A 19,748-nucleotide genomic window follows, 5' to 3' on the forward strand; every position below is an offset into this window, starting at 1 on the left:
GTAAGCCAGGGCTGGCCAATAAATACTTGGATTAAAAAAAAAAAAGTTAGTGGAATTTTAGCAGCCTACCCTATTTTCCATCTTATATCTCACATAGGACCAAGTGCACTTTATGACTGACTTTGCCTTCTTTGCCTCTTGTTTGTTTTTGGCTTAAATGTTGGCAATATTCTGATGTACTTCATGCGGTTGGGTGGATAGGCCCCTGTTAATGACAGTTAGTGAGATCTGAGTGTAGGCTTCGTCTCTGGTTATCCACTCTTGCTCTTCTTTAGTTAGACAGTACTTAGACCTTTCCATAGAATTAATGAGGCGGGGGAAGTTGGCACACCACCCACGTAAGCACACATAGCACGAAGCACAAAGAAATGTAGTTCGAGCCCTCCCCCCTCGCAGCCAGGATGTCTCAGAAGCAGCGAAGCAGGCCTGCAGGTGTCTCTCCTTTTCCCTGTCTCCCCCTCCCCTCTCAACTTCTCTGTCCTATGAGAAAAATAGAGAAAAAAAAAAGATAAAATAGAAAAAAGGCCCTTTGGGAGCCCTGGATTTGCAGTGCCTGCACTGAGCCCCAGTGAGAACCCTGGTGGGGAAAAAAGAGGAAGAAATCTAATGCCAAAAACTTGTTGAATAGGTTCCTGAATGTGATCGATATCAATATCCTGATCTCTGATATCCGAGTCTTTCCAGAATCCCATCAGTAATTTGAATGTAATGTTTTACCTTGAGACGCCTGGCCATTCTCTCTCAAATCTATGAAGATTTTCTGCCAGCAGTTCACTGGGTCCAGTCCCCAGCACCTGACTCCCTCAGCTGCTTTCATCTGTAGCTTTAAAAGAGGGTCACTGGACAATCGATTGAATTCCGGCTCTTTCTGCTTGATTTTTTATTGGTTGTTGGTTTCCTTTGCTCTAGTCCCCCTATTCCGCTATAGCAAGTAATAAATTATTCCCTCTTAAAAAAAACCAATTTTTGCGGGAGCCGGGCTGTAGCGCAGCGGGTTAAGCCGAGGTGGCACAAAGCACAAGGACCGGCATAAGGATTCCGGTTCGAACCCGGCTCCCCACCTGCAGGGGAGTCGCTCCACAACCCGGCTCCCCACCTGCAGGGGAGTCGCTTCACAGGTGGTGAAGCAGGTCTGAAGGTGTCTTTCTTTCTCTCCCCCTCTCTGTCTTCCCCTCCTCTCTCCATTTCTCTCTGTCCTATCCAACAACGATGAACACAACAATAATTACTACAACAATAAAACAACAAGGGCAACAAAAGGGAATAAATAAATAAATAAAATAAAATAAAATAAAAAATAAAAAACCCAATTTTTAAAAGGAGCTAATATAATACTTCCCCATATTTGAAATCTTAAAAATTGTCTGAAATATATTCTTGCTTGTTTTTCAGAAGTTTCAGTGTGTGCAGTTTGTGGAGTTCACAACTGTGTTAAGCCACTTTGCTATGTCTCTCCAGAGCAGAGCTTTCTAGTTGGTAGACTCTGGCTAGCCCATTTATGGGTGTGTCGAATCCCAAGAAAGCATGCTTTGAACAGTTTTCTGCAAATATTATTTCTGCTCTGTGCCAGTGACTCAGCAGTGTTCGGAAATACTGCCCAAAACATTTTAGTCTACTGTACCAACTGTTAACACTCCTTTAAATGCTTTTGTGTCTAATTCCCAAGACTGTTTTTCCCCCAATGCAAGGTTTTTATAGTGATCTCTTTTGACTTTTCATACTTGGCTCAGCCTAACTTTTCCTCTGCCTCCCATCTTTGTTGTAGCAGTCTTGTTACCTTAATAAATATCTATTTGCTTTCTACACACTTTCATTGGTATGATCACAGTCTGCATCCTTGAGAATCACAGCTTAAGTGAACGAACCTCTGAAAGGTCATGATGAGAGAACATGGTAGACAGTTGTCATGGAGACTTCTGACTTTTTAGGTAAGGTCAGTGCTTGCCATAAACAGACCATTGGAAAGCAGACCACAAGTCCAGACAGGAAGATTGAGAGACAGTTCAGACCGAGGAGAGTTACTCACATCTATTGCCTTTCAACATAGTCACCAAAAGTGATGTCATTGCTCTTTTTTGGAGGTGCATGTGTGATATTTATAAAAGAGCCTACTAGGCGTTGCTACTTTTGTAGTGAAATACTATTCTGTGGAGATGGACAATCCCACTGTGACTCATATCTCAAGATCTGTCCACTTTCCCGTTAGAGTTAAAACCTTTGAGTCATTTCTCTCAAGTCCTTTTACAGTATCACACTAAAAAAAAAAAATGAAATCACTCATTTCCGTAGAGTTAAAATGACGCAAGATTTAGAATATGTAGTATTAAGGTGCATAGGCTGTGGAGTCAGATTGTATCACTTTTTCAGCTTGAGCACTTACTAGTTTTAATAGTTTGAGCAAGTGACTCTTCCCCCCACCCTCGTGGGACCATATTTTTGTTTCACTTCTTTATTAAGTCATAGTCACCTACATATAGTTTCATTATGCGCCTGGCCCCCTCAGTCCTCCCTCAGCCCTCCCTACTCGTCCCTTTTCCCAAGTTCCTTGAGCAAGTGGCTTCTTAATCTTTTTGATTACTAGTGTAGTGGAAGCTCTAACTCCTTTGTTTTCTGAGTCACGATGGGCTAGGTAAGCCTGTTGGCAGCACCCCCAGAACTTTAAGAAGTTCAGTCACGGGGAGTCGGGCAGTAGCGCAGTGGGATAAGGGTTAAGCTCACGTGGCGCAAAGCGCAAGGACCGGCATAAGGATCCCGGTTTGAGGCCCCCGTCCCCACCTGCAGGGGAGTCGCTTCACAGGCGGTGAAGCAGGTCTGCAGGTGTCTGTCTTTCTCTCCCCTCTCTGTCTTCCCCTCCTCTCTCCATTTCTCTCTGTCCTATCCAACAACGATGACATCATCAACAACAATAACTACAAGTACAAAGCAACAAGGGCAACAAAAGGGAAAATAAAATAATAAGAATAAGAATAAAAGAAGTTCAGTCATATTCTTAGATATGCCCGATGACTCTGACCAAGACGCTCTGCTTAAACTGAAGTCCCCAGGCAGCTCGGAACTCCATCTAATCGCCAACGAATGATGATCTGGGGATCTCCAAGGCAGGGAAAATACACTGCTTTTTATACTTTGTGCCTGAAAGTGGCACGTTATCACTTCCACTCACAGTTTTTGCTTGACAAAGCAAATCATGTCACCTTCATAACTTGAAACTGAGAGTGTCCCAGATCTATTAGGATGGTCACTATTAGGAAAAAAAAAAAAACCCAGAAAACCACAGAAAATAGTTAGTGTTGGTATGGGTACAGAGAAGCGGAACCTTTGTTTACAGATGATGAGAATCTCAAATGGTTGATACTCCGATGGGGAATAGTTTGATGGTTCTTCAGAAGATAAAAGTGCAGAATTTCCATTCAGCAAAGGGAATACTTTTTGTCTTATACGGTTTCGGGGTGTCTCCCTCCTTCTCCGGCAGGGTGTCCTCCAGGGGAAAGGTAATGGGCTGGTTCTTTCTCGCTCACGACGGGTGACACGAAGTAAAAGACACCAGGGGACTCTTAGCGTGAATCTAGAATCTGAGTCCTTAGAGTCCCAGAATCCTAGAGTCCGTTTATTAGCAAAATTGACATGAGTTAAATAGAAAAGCAATGAAGTTAATTACTGTTGCAATATGACAGAAATTACAGGTTTCTTAACAGCATGCCCCTAAGGTAGGGGGTTGGTATGACAGGAATTGATGAGATACAAGACAGTTATTCTCCATAACACAAGCAACTTAATTATCCAAAGGTATCTGAGAGAAGCATAGGGGTTTTAAACCCGTAGGGTGAGACAGAGAGAAGATGAATATCAAAAGGCCATATAGTTTGGCATTTCTCTTGTCTGGGGTCTGAGGTGTGTGATGAAGTGTGTGATAAGGTGTGTTCTTCTGTGATCAGAAGGTGACTTTGAATGAGTGAATCTGTGGCCATGTGGCCTGCAGTGAATGGAGGGAAGTACTGGGGTATCTGTGGGCTTGAGAGTCAAGAAGAAAAGAACCAAGTCTGAGTTTCCCCCCTTATGCTCACCTCGGTTGAGAGAGACTTACCAAGAGGTTATCTTCTCAGACCTCCATCCAAGGACGGGGGTGGTTCTCCCTAAGCTCTATCAGGCTCACACATGTTCCCAACAATACGGATTCCGATTACATTGTACACTTTCATTATCTTACAGTTTTATTAGTCTGTCACACCTCAGTAAAGCTGAAAGAAATAACTGTGTGACACAGCAGTTCCACTGCTAGCCGTATACCTGGAGGAGCAGATAGCAGGTGGCAAAGAAGTCCGAGACCTTATATTCTTAGCGTTATTATTCACAGCTACTAGGAGGTAGAAACAGCCCACATGCCCATGACAGAATAAGTCCACAACTGCAATGGAATAATAGCTTTTTTTTTTTCTTTTTAAAAAAGTGATACATACGGTAGAGTCTAGATCGGCCTTTTAAAAGTTTTTTTTATTAGTGATTTAATAATGATTGACAAGGTAAGGTAATTGTAACAGGGGTATAATTCTATACAGTCCTCACCACCGGGTAGAATAAGTTCATTGCAAGGGGACATTGTATGTCACTTATCAAGCTGCCTTGCTCATAGAAACAGAGGGTGGCTTCCAGCGTCTGAGGAGAGACGGAATGGTGATGAGTACAGAGTTTCACTGTAGCAAGGTGAAAAGACTGCTGGGTACTGGGTGCATAATATGTGCATATACTTAGCAGTTATGAACTGTGCACTTGAAAATGAGAGGTAGGTTAAATCTTATGTATGCCTTACCACACTGAAACTTTTTAACAAGTTCCATAAAAGTCAGAAAAATCTCGATCACATTCCTAAAAGTGTTACGGTCAGAGGTCTTTTTGAATAACTAGTATTCCTGCAGCATAGCTCAAATTAAATGAAGTACCTATAATAAATATATATGACTCACTTACTGATTGATACCCCCACTCAACTGTGGCTGCTGTGCGCGTAAAGGATTAGATATAGAGCCTCCTGCGTGTAGGTCATCCTGTGCGTATTCACAATTGAATGACGTCTAAGACCCCATTAGTGACTAAATCATGGTGTAAACAAATACATTTATGAAAAGACAAGTAATGTCCACTCCTTTAAAAAAATACCCTTTTTAATCATGTTTAAATTTTAGCAATTTAAACATGATTCTATGAAGAAAATTTTTGTGTATGATTATGGACAGAAACAGTAGCCTTTTATGTCACAAGGCTAAGATACATTTTGGGTTTTCAGGCCAGAGTGAAAGATGGCTTCTTGGTTTAAACAGTGTTAAGGTCTGTTTTCTTCAAACAAAAAAAACAACCAAACAAAAATCTCTGCAATTAAGTTTGTTAATTTGTAGAGTATGAAATAATTGACTCATTTTTTTTTTTATCAGCAATACAAAATTTCAGAAAAGCATATGGTAGCTTCTTAACTAATCTTTGTAAAAGCTAGTGTTTCACTTCTTAACTAGTGAGGCTATTGTTTTTGGTTAGAGTGTTCTCTTCTCTGTCAGTATGGAAAATGAAGTATTAGCAGTGCATAAAAATTTATTCAGATGAAGTACATCTTTCTCTCTTTCCCAACAAGTACAAGTTAATTTGTTTGGGTACAGCTTCAAGTGTGAGCGGATATGGCTAATGATACATTATACACCAGACTGTCTGATCTCCTTGCAACGGCTTCCCATGTGGTAACTCATCTCAGTGTGTATTATGGGTCTCTGAGTCCAGTCACCATCATTATCCTCAGGGGCAAATTAAAGAAAAAAAAGGAAGAATTATTTTAATTGCTTTCTCAAGGTGATGTGTAGATAGCAGAATCTGGGGAATGGTAATAAAATAAATATCTTCATCTTGGTATATATTATTCTTTGAATGTTTTTCCTATTACTTGTAGGTCTGAAAAATCATAATCACATACGTATTTTTTAACATCCTCTAGGGATGAAGAGAAGCCAAAGAATCCCATGGTAGAACTGTTCTATGGAAGATTCCTAGCTGTGGGTGTGCTGGAAGGTATAATTGGATACGTTGACTTTGTTCTCTATCTGCTCCTCTGGCTTGACAGTGACTTTTTATTTGTTGAGTGGTCATTAGTAATAACTTACTTTGTTTAGCAGTGTCACGTGCATTATTTCAAGTAATACGTTATGTAAAGATCTCAGAATCTAGTGAGTGATAAGGAAAATACAGAATGAAGAATCATATGTAAATAATGCTTAATGTTATCCTGATATACTGTCTGTGAGAAGGTGTCTATGATAATGTCCATTGGGAGACTGGGATAAATAATGCAGTTGATTAAAATAATACTAGAATTGAATATTGAACTTCGTGATGGTCACTTTTTTGAGACTTTCAAGTACATGTTAAAAATTGCATTTAGGAATTTAATATATTCAGGAGATTGCAGGGTTTCTCTCTCTCTCTCTCTGTGTGTGTGTGTGTATTTATAAGATCCTTTAGAGGGCTGTTGGTGGCACACCTGCTTAAGAGCACACACTACAGTGTACAAGGACTTGGGTTCAAGTCCCTGGTCCCCACCTTCAGGAGAAAAGCTTCACAAGTGTTATGGTTGAGCTAGGTGATTCTCTATACCTCTCCCTGTCCCCTCGCGATTTCTCTCTGTCTCTACCCAGTAAGAAACAAATAGAATTTAAAAAAACAAAATGCTTTCCATTATAGTTTTTGAGAAAGTTATGCTACTTTTTTTTTTTTTTTTTTTTTAAGAATACCTTTGAGGCTTCTGGAGACAGCAAACCCAGACCCTTGCTGGTGGTTTTTTGTGTGCTCTACTGGGAACGCCAACACCCAGGCCCAGGACCATGAATTGGAATTGACTCTACACTTGCCTAGTCTCACTCCTTTAACACTGTCTAATAGTCATCCTTATTTTTTTTTAGATTAATTTTTAGAAAGTCATTAAACCCCACCCGGTAGACAAAATTAAAAAGCCACGGGAGTGTTTGCTAGAGAGAAGGCCGGTCGGCAATGCAGCTGGTTAAGTGCACCTTGACACCGTATGCCCTGGCCCGACCCTGGCCCGAGCCTGTGCTTCTCGCCTGCAGCAAGGAAGCTTCACTGGTGGTGAAGCAGGTCCGCAGGTGTCTGTCTCCCTCTCTGTCTCCCTTCCCTTCTCAGTTTATCCTATGAAATCAAATAAAGAATAGATCTACTAGAGAAAGTGATGGAATGAAGGTCTGTCTATCTAGTGTCTTCCCCTCCAGGCAGTCACCTTGAGTCACCTTCTTGTGTGTTGTATGCACCTAAAGAAAGTCAACAGAGAAGGTCGACAGTGATTTTGCATGTATTTATATGCATGACTTTATGCTCTGTGTGTGCATACACATGTAAATGTAAACATGCCTGTGTATTAACTTATGCCCATATGAGCGTGCTGTAATTCATACAGCCCTTAGGCCTTTTTGTACAAAACACATTTTTTAAATTCTTTTTTATTTATAAAAAGGAAACATTGACAAAACCATAGGATAAGAGAAGTACAACCTCACACAGTTCCCACCACCAGAACTCTGTATCCCACCCCCTCCCCTGAGAGCTTTCCTATTCTTTATCCCTCTGGGAGCATGGACCCAGGGTCATTGTGGGATGCAGAAGGTGGAAGGTCTGGCTTCTGTCATTGCTTCCCCGCTGGACAACAAAACATATTTTAAGGGATATTTTAAATTTGTTTTCAGTTGATGTAGCATTGCATTCTACATAAGACTAACTTTAGCTCTGCATTCTCTGAAAATATGATCTTACCTCAAATATTCTGAATTTATTATTTTGAAGCAAATAGTCAACCCCCAAACAAGTGATTCTGACCGTCAGTCCAAGACTCTGAATCTAATTTTATGTTTATACGTCTCTGTCAAAGATTTGTCTTTTAATGAGAACATTAAGCAACTTCCTCAGTGTAGTTATCAATATGACGGATTTCTGATTCCGTATCCTGCTACATGATCCTGCTACATGATCCTGCTACATCATTTCAGTTAGTCCTTCTAGATAATAGGGACTTTCTTCAGTTTTATATGAAAGGACTTTCTTTAATATCTGTTCAGAATCTCATCTTTTCATACTTTTTTTTAATTGTTGTTTTAGTTATTGATGTCGTTGTTGTTGGGTAGGACTGAGAGAAATGGAGAGAGGAGGGGGAGACAGAGGGGGAGGGAAAGACAGACACCTGCAGACCTGCTTCACCGCCTGTGAAGTGACTCCCCTGCAGGTGTTGACTGCCTACGGAAGAAGGGCAAATGCTAGAAGAAGAAGAAGGTGAGCTCGAACCGGGATCCTTATGCCGGTACTTGCGCTTTGTGCCACCTGCGCTTAACCCTCTGTGCTACTGCCCTACTCCTACTCTTCATACTTTTATTCAAACTTTAGCCTGTCCATTATTTAGCCTTTAAAAAAAAAAAATCTGTATTTTTAGCTTTTCACTCGGAACTTTGTCTTCCTAATCATTATTCAGATATAGTCTAGTATGTCACTTTAAAAAACAAAACAAAACACTGTTCATACTCCCCCCACAACCTCCCCTTTTTCTCTAATTCATTTTATTCAGAGTTAAGGTCCTTCAGAGAGCTGTTTGGTTTTTTTTTTTTTTTTTACCTACTATCTGCCTATTCATTCAATCCGCTCAAATTTTGTTCTTGATTCTATACCTCTTCTAAAAGTTTCAAGTTTGTTTTGCAATGGCTGTTGATTCCCTACAATGTTCCAATCTTTTGGAGTCTCCTCAGTTCTCATATTGAGTCCTTAGTAGCTCTTAATGTTGTTGACTTCGTTTTCTCCTCCACCCCCCTCTTCCTTTGTTCCTATTCTATCCATTGAAGCACTTCTCAGGACCGGGTGGTGGTGCGTCTAGTTGGAGCGCATATCTTGCAATGCACAAGGAACAGGGTTCAAGCCCTCGTCCCCACCTGCAAGGGGAAAGTTTTGTAAGCAGTGAAGCAGTGCTGCAGGTGTCTCTCTGTCTCTTTCCCTCTCTATCATTCCATTCCCTCTTGATTTCTGGCTGTCTCTATCTGATACATAAGTAAAAAAAGAAATTACATTTTTTACACAGTAAAAAAAGAAATTAAAAAAGAAAAAAACACTTCTCTGGCTTCCAGGACGCCATTTCTCTTGATCTTTTCCCATCCTTCTCTGTGTCCTTCTCTTAGAGTTTATTCTCATCTTCTGCACTCTTTCTTTTCCCATGTGTTGGTTTCCTGTGGGGTTTCATCTCTGCCTTTTATTTCCTACAGTAGGGTCAAATCAGAAGATCAGTCTTAGCTACAAGTTGATATACAGCTGTCCTTTCATCTTTACCTCTCATAGACCAGTCTAAACCGACAACTGCCATTGTCCCTTAAAACAAAACGAAATGAGAGTCTCTGCTCTTCCTTCAGCAGATACATAAAACCTGATTGTGCATTTAACCAGTCAGTCAGTTTTGATACTTTCTATCTACCTTCCTATTTTTGAGTGACATCAAGTCCTGCTGTTCCTTCCTCTTGTGTGTGTTTGCATGACTGACTAGAACTATTTCTGTCTGCCTTTACGACTAGCACCCTAACTCAAGTTTCCTTTACTTCTGATGGATTCGGCGATGGTTCTAACACTTCACCACCCGCGTAACACAGAAGCCATCAGGATGTTTCAAAGCACAAATCTGGCCCTGCTAGTGTTCAATTTAACTATTCGGTGGCTTCTCATTCTACTCTGAATATACTGGGGTAAACATTCTTAACAAGGGCTAAAAGGCTTTTAGATTTGACCCTCTACTTACCTCTTCTTAAAAATTTATTTATTCATTTATTATTGGGTCGAAACAGAAAAATAGAGAGGGGAGATAGAGAGGGAGAGGGACACCTGCAGCCCTCCTCTACCATTCTTTTTTTTTTTTTTCCCTCCAGGGTTATTGCTGGGCTCCGTGCCTGCACCATGAATCCACCGCTCCTGGAGGCCATTTTCCCCCCTTTTTTGTTGCCCTAGTAGTTGCAGCCTCGTTGCGGTTGTTATTGCCATTGTTGACGTTGCTTTGTTGTTGGATAGGACAGAGAGAAATGGAGAGAGGAGGGGAAGACAGAGAGAGAGGGGGAGAGAAAGATAGACACCTGCAGACCTGCTTCACCCAGGTGGGGAGCCGGGGGCTCGAACCGGGATCCTTACGCCGGTCCCTGCGCTTTGCGCCACGTGCGCTTAACCCACTGTGCCACCGCCCGGCCTCCTCCTCTACCATTCATGAAGCTTTCCCCCTGCCGGTGGGGACTGGGGGCTTGAACCTGGTCTCTTGTGCACTGTAATGTGTGCACTTGGCCAAGTGCAATACCACCTGACCCTTTAAGTCTTTATTGACTTCTCACTTTTGCTTCTCCAAGGTCTACTATTCTTCCTTTGGTTTTTGAAACAAATGAAATTCTCTGCAGCTTTAAGAAATGAATGTGCCGGGAGTCACATATGTATGTGCATTATACCAGATGTGCCACCAGTGACTCCTGGCACATCTGGTAGAATGCACATATCTCAGTGTTCAGTGGCCCTGCTTCACACTCTCCACCCTGACTTGCAGAGAGGAAGTTTCATGGTGGTGAAGGCAGTGCTGCAGGTGTCTTTTCTCTAGCTCTCACTGTGTCCTCCCCCCTTTTTTCTCAATCTCTCTCTGCCTCTATCTAAAAAAAAAAAAAATACACATTTAAAAACTTAAAAAAAAGAAATGAATGTGCTCCTTCCTGTCCGTGAACACCCAACAAATCCTGTCAGCCCACCTCCCTCACAAACCTTGCCCCTTGGTCATTCAATCCTCCAGGAATGAAGGGTCATTTTGTGAGTGAAGTTTTTGCCACTGTACTATCCAGCCTCGAAGACCAGTCAGCTAGCTTCCTTTTTTTCTACCTCTCCTAGCATCCCACTCCCTCTCTTCTACTCATTCAACGTAATAAACAATTCTAGTGTGCGTGTCTTCAAAATGCCTCTTTTGTCCACTGCTCAGACTTACTGTTAGCACAGTCTCTTGCCCTTAGGGGGGTACTGTTAGAAAGAGTTGAGATACGCAAATAATTATATACGTGCCTATCTAGGGGCACATAATAATTGACTAGCTATAAGTGGATGTGTACATCTGGATAAGCCAGTAGGACACGACAGTTACTTTCTAGAAAATAATCAGTCTGTCTTCAGGTTCGGGAGATAATTTGTGTGTATATTTACTTTTAGTAGCTACTGCTAATGCAACACTAAGTAACTTCCCTCCCCTCTGATAGGTAAAAAATTTGAAAATACTGAAATGTTTGGTCAGTACCCTCTTCAGGTCAATGGATTTAAAGATCTACATGAGTGTCTAGAAGCTGCCATGGTTGAAGGAGAGATTGAGTCTTTACACTCAGAGAATTCTGGGAAATCTGGCCAGGAGGTGAGTTTGGCATCTACATGATTCCTTTTCTACCCCAGGTCTCCCCCTATAAAATATAATTTCAAACTCTAATATGCCGTTCCCTAATAATTGAGACTACTCATAAGATGCACTTTCATTTAATTCTTGCCATATGTATATATGTGTGTGCATGTATTTATGAAGTCTGCTGAGTTCATAGTAATCTGTAAGCTGCATTGAGTTCTTTTAAAAATGTTATTTATGTTGGGTAGAGGCAGAGTGCAGTTGAGAGGGAAGGAGGAGAGAGAGCCACCTGCAACAATGCTTTATCACTTGTGGAGCTCCTCCCCTACAGGTGGGAACCAAAAGCTTGCCCCCAGTTCCTTGTGCACCTTGGTGTGCGAGCTCAACCAGGGGCTGCACCGCCCAGCCCCTCTTTTTTTGCTATCATAGTTTTAGTGTTATTTATTGAATAGAGACAGTGCCGGGGGCCAGCCCCAGCAGGCTGTTAGGGTCAGCCCGGAGGAGGAGGGGCATCGGTGAAAAATGAAGTGAATTGATGCTGAATCAAGCTCAAGCAGACGTCTCTGTCTTACTTAAGCGGAACTTTATTTTTATCATCTCATAAGGCTTAGATCATTAAAAAAAATCACCAAGGTATTGATTATTAAAACAAAAATCACGAAGGCTTTAGTCACTAATACAAAAATCACCAAGGCTTTGATTATTAAAACAAAAATCACCAAGCAAGAACAGCACAGGTAGGGAACACCTCCTGCTTTGTGGAACAGTCACATTCCAGGAGCACTTTCCTCCCTAGAGATCACGTCACCGTTTCTGTGTCTTTTGTTATTCCTGTGCCTGTGTGCTAGGCAGGTGTCCTATTAAAATTAATATTCTGCCTGTATGTTTATGCCATTCTCTTGCCCCTGTGCATCAGAAGCCAATGGTTCATAGAAAGTTCAAGCTTGTTATGTTTCTAGCGGCCTTAAATTGAGCAGCCCATTTTTCATAAAGTCTGTTCCATTGTTTGATCAAGGAGTTTTGTTTTGTTCCTTACTGAGAAGGCACCAAGGTGGTGCTGACCTGGCCGGCCTCTCCATGATGTTCAGCTCTCCAGCTGGAATCCATCTTCCTTGTGTGCTCACTCTGTGACCTAGGCTCTCCTGTGCTATTCCTGCATGAGGAAGTGGGAACATAGTGGTGGGTAGGAGATTAAAAGGCCCATTGTATCTAGGCGGGTACCAGAACTTTCCAGTTATTAATTATGCTGTGTAAGGTGACCCCTCCGCTGTGGAAACAGCAATCTTTCTCTATATTTTAGGGGGAACACTAAAGGAAGTGGTGTAGATAAGGGGGAAACATTTCTTCCTATTGGGGCCTCCTGAAAAATTCTGCATGACTGCTACTGCTTGTTCCATTATGATCAGTCCTACAGAGTGCAGTGCAGGTTTTGTCATTCTTTTTGTCATTTGGTCAGGCTCTGAGCCTGGCCATAGGTAAATATTATTAAGACCACACAGAGCTGAATCATGGCAAAAGGCGAGATGGTTTCAGTTTGACCTGGAGAGTCCAGCCGCACTGAACTTCCTGCGAAGCTGTTACTGTTTCCAGCAGCTCACATGGGGGCACCTCTGCCAAGACAGAAATTAAGAAGGAAGGGGGATATAGAGATAGACCAGATAGCTGATAGATAGACAGACAGACAGACAGATAGATAGACAGACAGATTGACCTGCAGTATTGCTTCACCATTTGTGAGGCTTTCCCCCTACAGACGGGCACTAGGAGACTTGAACCCAGGTCCTTGAGCATTGTAATACGTGTGCTCAGCCAGATGGACCACCACCCAGCCCCTGAACTCCCCTATACATAATGAGTCTAAAAATCTCCTGCTGCTCTGATGTCGACCAAAAGGACGAATGCTTAAATGAAGCTTATTTGCAGTCTGAATTGGGAAACAGATCCTTAAAGGTCGGCCCATTTCCAGAGTCTCATGATGGAACCAGAAAGCAGGTGTGTGATCTGTTTCCTAGTGAAGAATGTTGCATAGGCCAGGGCAAGGAGAGGTAGGTATCCCATTCCTTACTTGGCTAGTGAAGATGTCCTACACGTGAAAGACACCGTGGCTTATTAGTGAGTAGTAATTGATTTTTCTCATGTATTGCCAACTTTTTAAAGTTTCTTATATTGATACTGATTTTTTTTTTCCTTTACTATAGCTAGTTCCTCACCCTGGGCTTCCTAGTCTGGCTTTTTATTCTGACTTTTCTATCAAACATAATGCAGTAGTTTGTACCAGTTACAGCCAATATGATTTCCTAGGATTCTTTTTTTTTTAAATTTATTTATTTATTCATTCCTTTTTTGTTGCCTTTGTTTTTTATTGTTATAGTTATTGTTGTTATTGTCTTTGTTGTTGGATAGGACAGAGAGAAATGGAGAGAGGAGGGGAAGACAGAGAAGGGGAGAGAAAGATAGACACCTGCAGACCTACTTCACCGCCTGTGAAGTGACTCCCCTGCATGTGGGGAGCCGGGGGCTCCAACCAGGATCCTTATGCTGGTCCATGTACTTTGCACCACGTGCGCTTAACCCGCTGCGCTACCGCCCGACTCACGATTACCTAGGATTCTTATTCCTGTTATCTGATTTACTGGATACAGTAGTTTCAATAATTCAACATGGTTCAGTATCCTGTCTGACTTTTTGTGGGGAATTGGAAATGGTAGCATTTTTTCCCTTTCTGTGCCCTGCCCCCCCACACACATTCTAGTAATCTCACAAAAGCAAGGTGTTTCTGTTGGTCACTTTTATAGTCAGAGTCGAGCTGAGGAGCCAGCCCAGTGCTTTGATATATGAAGTACTAGACTCAGTATCTAGTTTTACCAAGAGGGAGAAGGATATAATAGTTGTGTTCACTATGGGAGTGATTTTATCACTAATATTGATAAGACTATACTTTATTTTCAAATGCATCATTCTTTCCCACTGTGGACTCATAATAACATAATGAGGCATGTTTAGAGATGGTAGATATAATAAGCATTCTGACTTTAATTATTTGTATCTTGCAAGTAACATGCTAGATAATTAAATATAGTTTTTTTTTTTTAACTGTCAGGGTAGATGATGCTTTGAAATAAAAACATCTTGTTTTATATTATGTGAAATTCTAGTTAGGTTCTATTTATTTATTTTTTAATTTTTTTTATTTGATAGAGACAGCCAAAAATTGAGATGAAGGGTGAGAGAGAGTGGGAGAGAGACAAAGAGACACCTGCAGCCCTGCTTCACCACTTGTGAAGCTTTCCTCCTCCCTGGGGACCTGGGGCTCGAACTTGAGTCCTTGTGCACTGTGACATGTGCGCTCAACCAGGTGCGCCACCAACTGGCCCCCAGGAGATTTTTCTTTATTCTCTTTCATTTACTTCTGGTAGTAACTACATACCCCAAATTCTTGAAACTTTAACTTGAGTTAGACGATGAACCCACATCTTAATTTAAGGCATAGCAAGACAGATGCTCAACATTTTGGGAAGGAATCATATTAAAAAAAAATGAATTGAAAAGCTAAAAAAAAAAAAAAAAAAAAAAAGCATTTGTTAGAGTAGAAAGAGTTGACCTGAACACTGCTCAGCTCTGCCATGAGGTGATAGCAGAGACTCACCCCCACAAACTGGAGCTTTCCCAGTGAGTGTTTCCAAAACAGTTTTGAGTCCCTACCTACTGCTACTAGCTTCACTTAGAAAGCTAGCACCTTCAAGGATTTTAGTCAAACTGGATTTGCTAAGTAGGTGTTGCTTTTGCTTGTTGGTGTGTTTGGATTTAGAATAGTATACTTCTAGCTAATTAGCAGATGTGGGGTGACATTTTGTGGCATTTAAATGTATATAATTTCTTTACCCAGGACTGCATTGCACATGGTATATAAACACTTGAAAGTTATTTTTTAAAATATTATTTTTGTGCTTTTGTATTTGTTGAGTGAGGAGCGATTCTCCTTAAGAATGTTTACGTCGGGAGTCAGGCTGTAGTGCAGCGGGTTAAGCGCAGGTGGCGCAAAGCACAAGGACCGGCATAAGGATCCCGGTTCGAACCCCGGCTCCCCACCTGCAGGGGAGTCGCTTCAAAGGCGGTGAAGCAGGTCTGGAGGTGTCTGTCTTTCTCTCCTCCTCTCTGTCTTCCCCTCCTCTCTCCATTTCTCTCTGTCCTATCCAACAACAACAACAACAATAATAACTACAACAATAAAGCAACAAGGGCAACAAAAGGGAATAAATAAATATTTTTAAAAAAAGAATGTTTACGTCAACCTTGAATCTACCTGATAAAGGTTTCTCTCTTCAGTTTTTGTCTTATTGTGTGTTTCACAAAACTGTTTTTAAAACCTATAAGCAATGTGACCTTTAATTAAGACATTAGTAACTATATATATATATAATTATCACTTAAATTAGTCTAAATTCTAGTAGACTAGATGTAAAACAAACTACTAGTTTTTCAAATTGGAGTTGTGATCATTATTGCTATTTATTTTCCTTTTTATACTACGTCTTTGTTGCAAGTCTTTGACAATATGGCTGATGGTATTAAAGTTCATTTATTACAGTTATGATGACAGAATAATGAAGTTAGAAGATTTGACCCTAGTAAGCTACGATTTTAACCAATGTCTTTTCGCATTAAAATTTATATAGAAAGAATTGTGGGGTGGAAGGGGGTTGATGACCTGCTGGCTTGGTGAATGGTGAATGGTGCAGGGGTTTTGACACCTATTTTGGGGAGATGTCCTGCTGAACCTCTTTTACCAATAACAACAGTTTTGCACAACAACACTTACTCAATTTTCAGGAAATAAAGGCTATTCATGGAAGGATGATGGAAGGGGGGTTGTTAGGTGAGCTTTCTCTTTCCTTATTGTGTATAATCCCATTATTGGGGCTTTCAGGATGTGCAGAAAGCTTTTAAAATGGCACTGGATTTGAACTCCATTGCATACCTAGTTAATTATTGGTGTCTCTGTTATGATCCTCCTAAATACATTTTTTTTTTTTTAGGCTGACACATTGTGCAACAGAGAAAGAAAAGAAAGTATAAAGGTTTTTTTTTTCTTCTTTCTTTTAGCATTGGTTTACTGAACTGCCTCCTGTGTTGACATTTGAGTTGTCAAGATTTGAATTTAATCAGGCATTGGGAAGACCGGAAAAAATTCACAACAAATTAGAATTTCCTCAAGTCTTATATCTGGACAGGTATGGTTTGGGATACAGTCTCCTTTAGTTTTAAAATAATTTAGAAACCAAAATGAAGAGTTCTTCTATTTATAGTAAACATTTTCTTAAGTTCTGTAGAGTCCTTGTTGTGCACAGTAGACCTAGTGCTGTTTGTCAAGGAAAGTTGGAATTCTGTAGAAAGTATTGTTAGGGGCCTGAGAGAGCACACAAAACATTCATCAGAACCCAGGTTCTGGTTGCTAGTTTCCATCTTCAGGGAAGCTTGAAGCGTCATGATCTGGGGAGCAGTGCTGCAGATGTCTCTCTCTCTCTATCTTACCCTTTATCGAAAAGGAAAGGGGAGAAAAATGGGACCCATGGGGTGGTGCAGGCAGCAAGCTTCCGTGATAAACTTGGTGCCAAAACAAACAAAAAAAAAGTATAGTTAATAGGAAAATTGTGTTAGAACTGGAAAAGGAAGATTATTTCTGTATTATAATCCAGTCTTTTTTTTAAAAAAAAATAATGTTTTTAAATACAATTTTGAAAAAATTGATTTTTCCGTGGGTCAGGTGGTGCTGCACCTGGTTCAACACCCACGTCGCCAAGTGCAAGCACCAGGGTTTGAGCCCCACTCCCCACCTGCAGGGGTCACTTCACGAGCAGGTGCACAGGTAGCTTGCTTTCTCTCCCTTTCTTTATGTTTTTGTTCTCTCTCAGCCTCTGTTTGTGCTATGTAATCAAAATTAGGAAGATAAAAAAGAGGAAAATGGCTTCCAGGAGGAGTGGAATCATCGTGCCAGCACTGAGCCCTAGCACCCTAGCAGTAACCCTGATGGCAGTCAGATAAATACATAATTAATTACATTTAAAAATTAATCCACCCGTTAATAGAAAGATGACTATGATGCCCACTTCACTTATATTTTGTAATGTTAATAATTGCTTTTTTTCTTTTTCATCATAGGTACATGCATAGAAACAGAGAAATAACAAGAATTAAGAGAGAAGAGATTAAAAGACTTAAAGATTATCTCACAGTATTGCAACAAAGATTAGAAAGGTATCTTAATACGTGTGAGCTCATGACATAGCTACAGGAAATCATATGTTTAGTGACTGAATATTTCAATTTTGGTTTGAATAACGTATAGTTCCAGGAGCAGATAAGCATCATCAGTGGATATTTTGCTTGAATAGTTGCATCTTGAGTTTTATTAGAAATTAAAAATTCAGAGTTGTCATTTTGAGGATTTACTATTTAAAATAAATGCACCGTCAAAAGATAGTACTTATTGTGCTGAATATTTATGTGAACCTAAGCTATTAACATATGGAATTTCTTCTTGTGTGAGACTAAGTATTAGTAACCCTGAAACTTCATTACAGTAAGTGGTCAGTGAGTGTCTTCCTTCACACAGAGGGTACACATGGCTCGTAGGGCCTCATGCAAGCTTCATAAAAAAGTAAAGTGAGAACAGATTGCTGACTGGCATAGATAAACAGTCGATGGCTTCCCATGGGTGAGTTGGGCCAGGGGCATAAAATGGGATTAGGTGTATGGTATGGTAACCTTAGTTTGTAAATGCTTTACTTCATAACTGACGTTTGCTATGAGAGTAGATCTTTGAAGTTCTCAACTCAAGAAAAAGAAAAAAGAAATGTAACAGTGGCGATGGATGTTAACTATGCTTCTTGTGGTAATCATTTCAAATTACTATTCTAACCACCTCAAAACTAATAAGACATTGTATGTCAGTTATGCCTCAATGAAAAATGTCCCACATCAGAAAACACAAAGCACAGGTCCAGTATAATCTGCTGGGTCAAGGAAGCTACACAAGACATCCTTGTGACAGAAGACGGGCAGCTGGTTATACAAGTGGAGGTTACAATCCAGGGATATTGTTGAAATATTGTCTGCGGGTTCTAGTAGTTTTCAAAAGAGTTTAGTATCTAGACTACCAAATGTCTTGTTGTTCAGATTTTTTTAAAACATTATTTTATTTGATAGAACAGAGAGAAATTGAGAGGGAGGAAGAAGTAGAGAGGGGGAAGGAGGCAGACACCTGCAGCCCTGCTTCACCACTCGGCAAGTTTTGCCATTGCATGTGGGGACCAGGGGCTTGAACCTGGGTCCTTGCACATGGTAACACGTGCACTTAAGCAGGTACGCTAGCTACCACTCAGCCCCCAGAAGTCAACAGACTGCAATGTGGCCTGGGTGATTCCTTCTTGCAGCCTCTAATCTAATCTGCATTTCCTTGTTTAAGTATTAACCTGAAAATTGATCATATAAACCCTCTGTATACAAAAATGACATATTTAATTTTTTTGTTTATGTAAAGGAAACACTGACAAAACCATAGGATAAGAGGGGTACAACTCCACACAATTCCCACCACCAGAGCTCCATATCCCATCCCCTCCCCTGACAGCTTTCCTATTCTTTATCCCTCTGGGAGTATGGACCCAGGGTCACTGTGGGATGCAGCAGGTGGAAGGTCTGGCTTCTGTAGTCGCTTCCCTGCTGAACATGAGCAGTTTTTTAATTTTTTTTTTTTATTCTTAAAGTGTATTAGAATCATACTAGAAATATCAGAAGTAAAGGACAGAAGGGTAATACTGGTCATCATATTGATTATATGGCAGACTTAAAAAGTGAAAGGTCTCAGGAGATAGAACTGTCAGTTTTCATTTTTCCACGGGGTTATAACTTAGAACAGCATCTAAAATTTATAACAGTATTTACTCACAATCAGTTTAACTGTTTTGATTTATTTTTTGGAGGACATTTAATTTAATTCTTTAACAGAGATTAAGTTTGCCATCGTCATTTGAAAACAAAATGAATTTCACTGCTGAGAATGATTTATTGAGTTATTGTTCTCATGTTTTATTGAAACACAAAACAAAGAGGCTTTCTTACACCTAAAGACATTCCTCCATTTTATGGTTAACAGATACTTAAGCTATGGCTCGGGTCCCAAACGGTTCCCCTTGGTAGATGTTCTGCAGTATGCGTTGGAATTTGCCTCAAGTAAACCTGTTTGCACATCTCCTGTCGATGGTATGGATGCTAGTCCCCCACCTCCTGGACCCCTCCCATCACAGTCTTCAACAAGGTAAAAAGCACTTGT

The 19,748-nt window shown here is 40.7% G+C and overlaps 1 protein-coding gene across 4 annotated transcripts in view; it reads left to right on the forward strand.

The window, feature by feature from the left end:
• USP25 (ubiquitin specific peptidase 25) overlaps positions 1 to 19,748 on the forward strand; it is a 140,346-nt gene that overhangs the window by 70,477 nt on the left and 50,121 nt on the right. For 3 of the 4 annotated variants that reach the window (XM_060172156.1, XM_060172157.1, XM_060172159.1), the window contains exons 9-13: positions 5,975 to 6,048; positions 11,283 to 11,431; positions 16,520 to 16,647; positions 17,576 to 17,671; positions 19,572 to 19,733. In XM_060172156.1, the coding sequence (XP_060028139.1) occupies positions 5,975 to 6,048; positions 11,283 to 11,431; positions 16,520 to 16,647; positions 17,576 to 17,671; positions 19,572 to 19,733 (609 nt within the window). The remainder of the gene's footprint in view (positions 1 to 5,974; positions 6,049 to 11,282; positions 11,432 to 16,519; positions 16,648 to 17,575; positions 17,672 to 19,571; positions 19,734 to 19,748) is intronic. The other variant, XM_060172158.1, reaches the window with a different exon arrangement.

The sequence above is a fragment of the Erinaceus europaeus genome, chromosome 14, assembly GCF_950295315.1.
Source record: "Erinaceus europaeus chromosome 14, mEriEur2.1, whole genome shotgun sequence".
Classification (NCBI taxonomy): Eukaryota; Metazoa; Chordata; class Mammalia; order Eulipotyphla; family Erinaceidae; genus Erinaceus; species Erinaceus europaeus.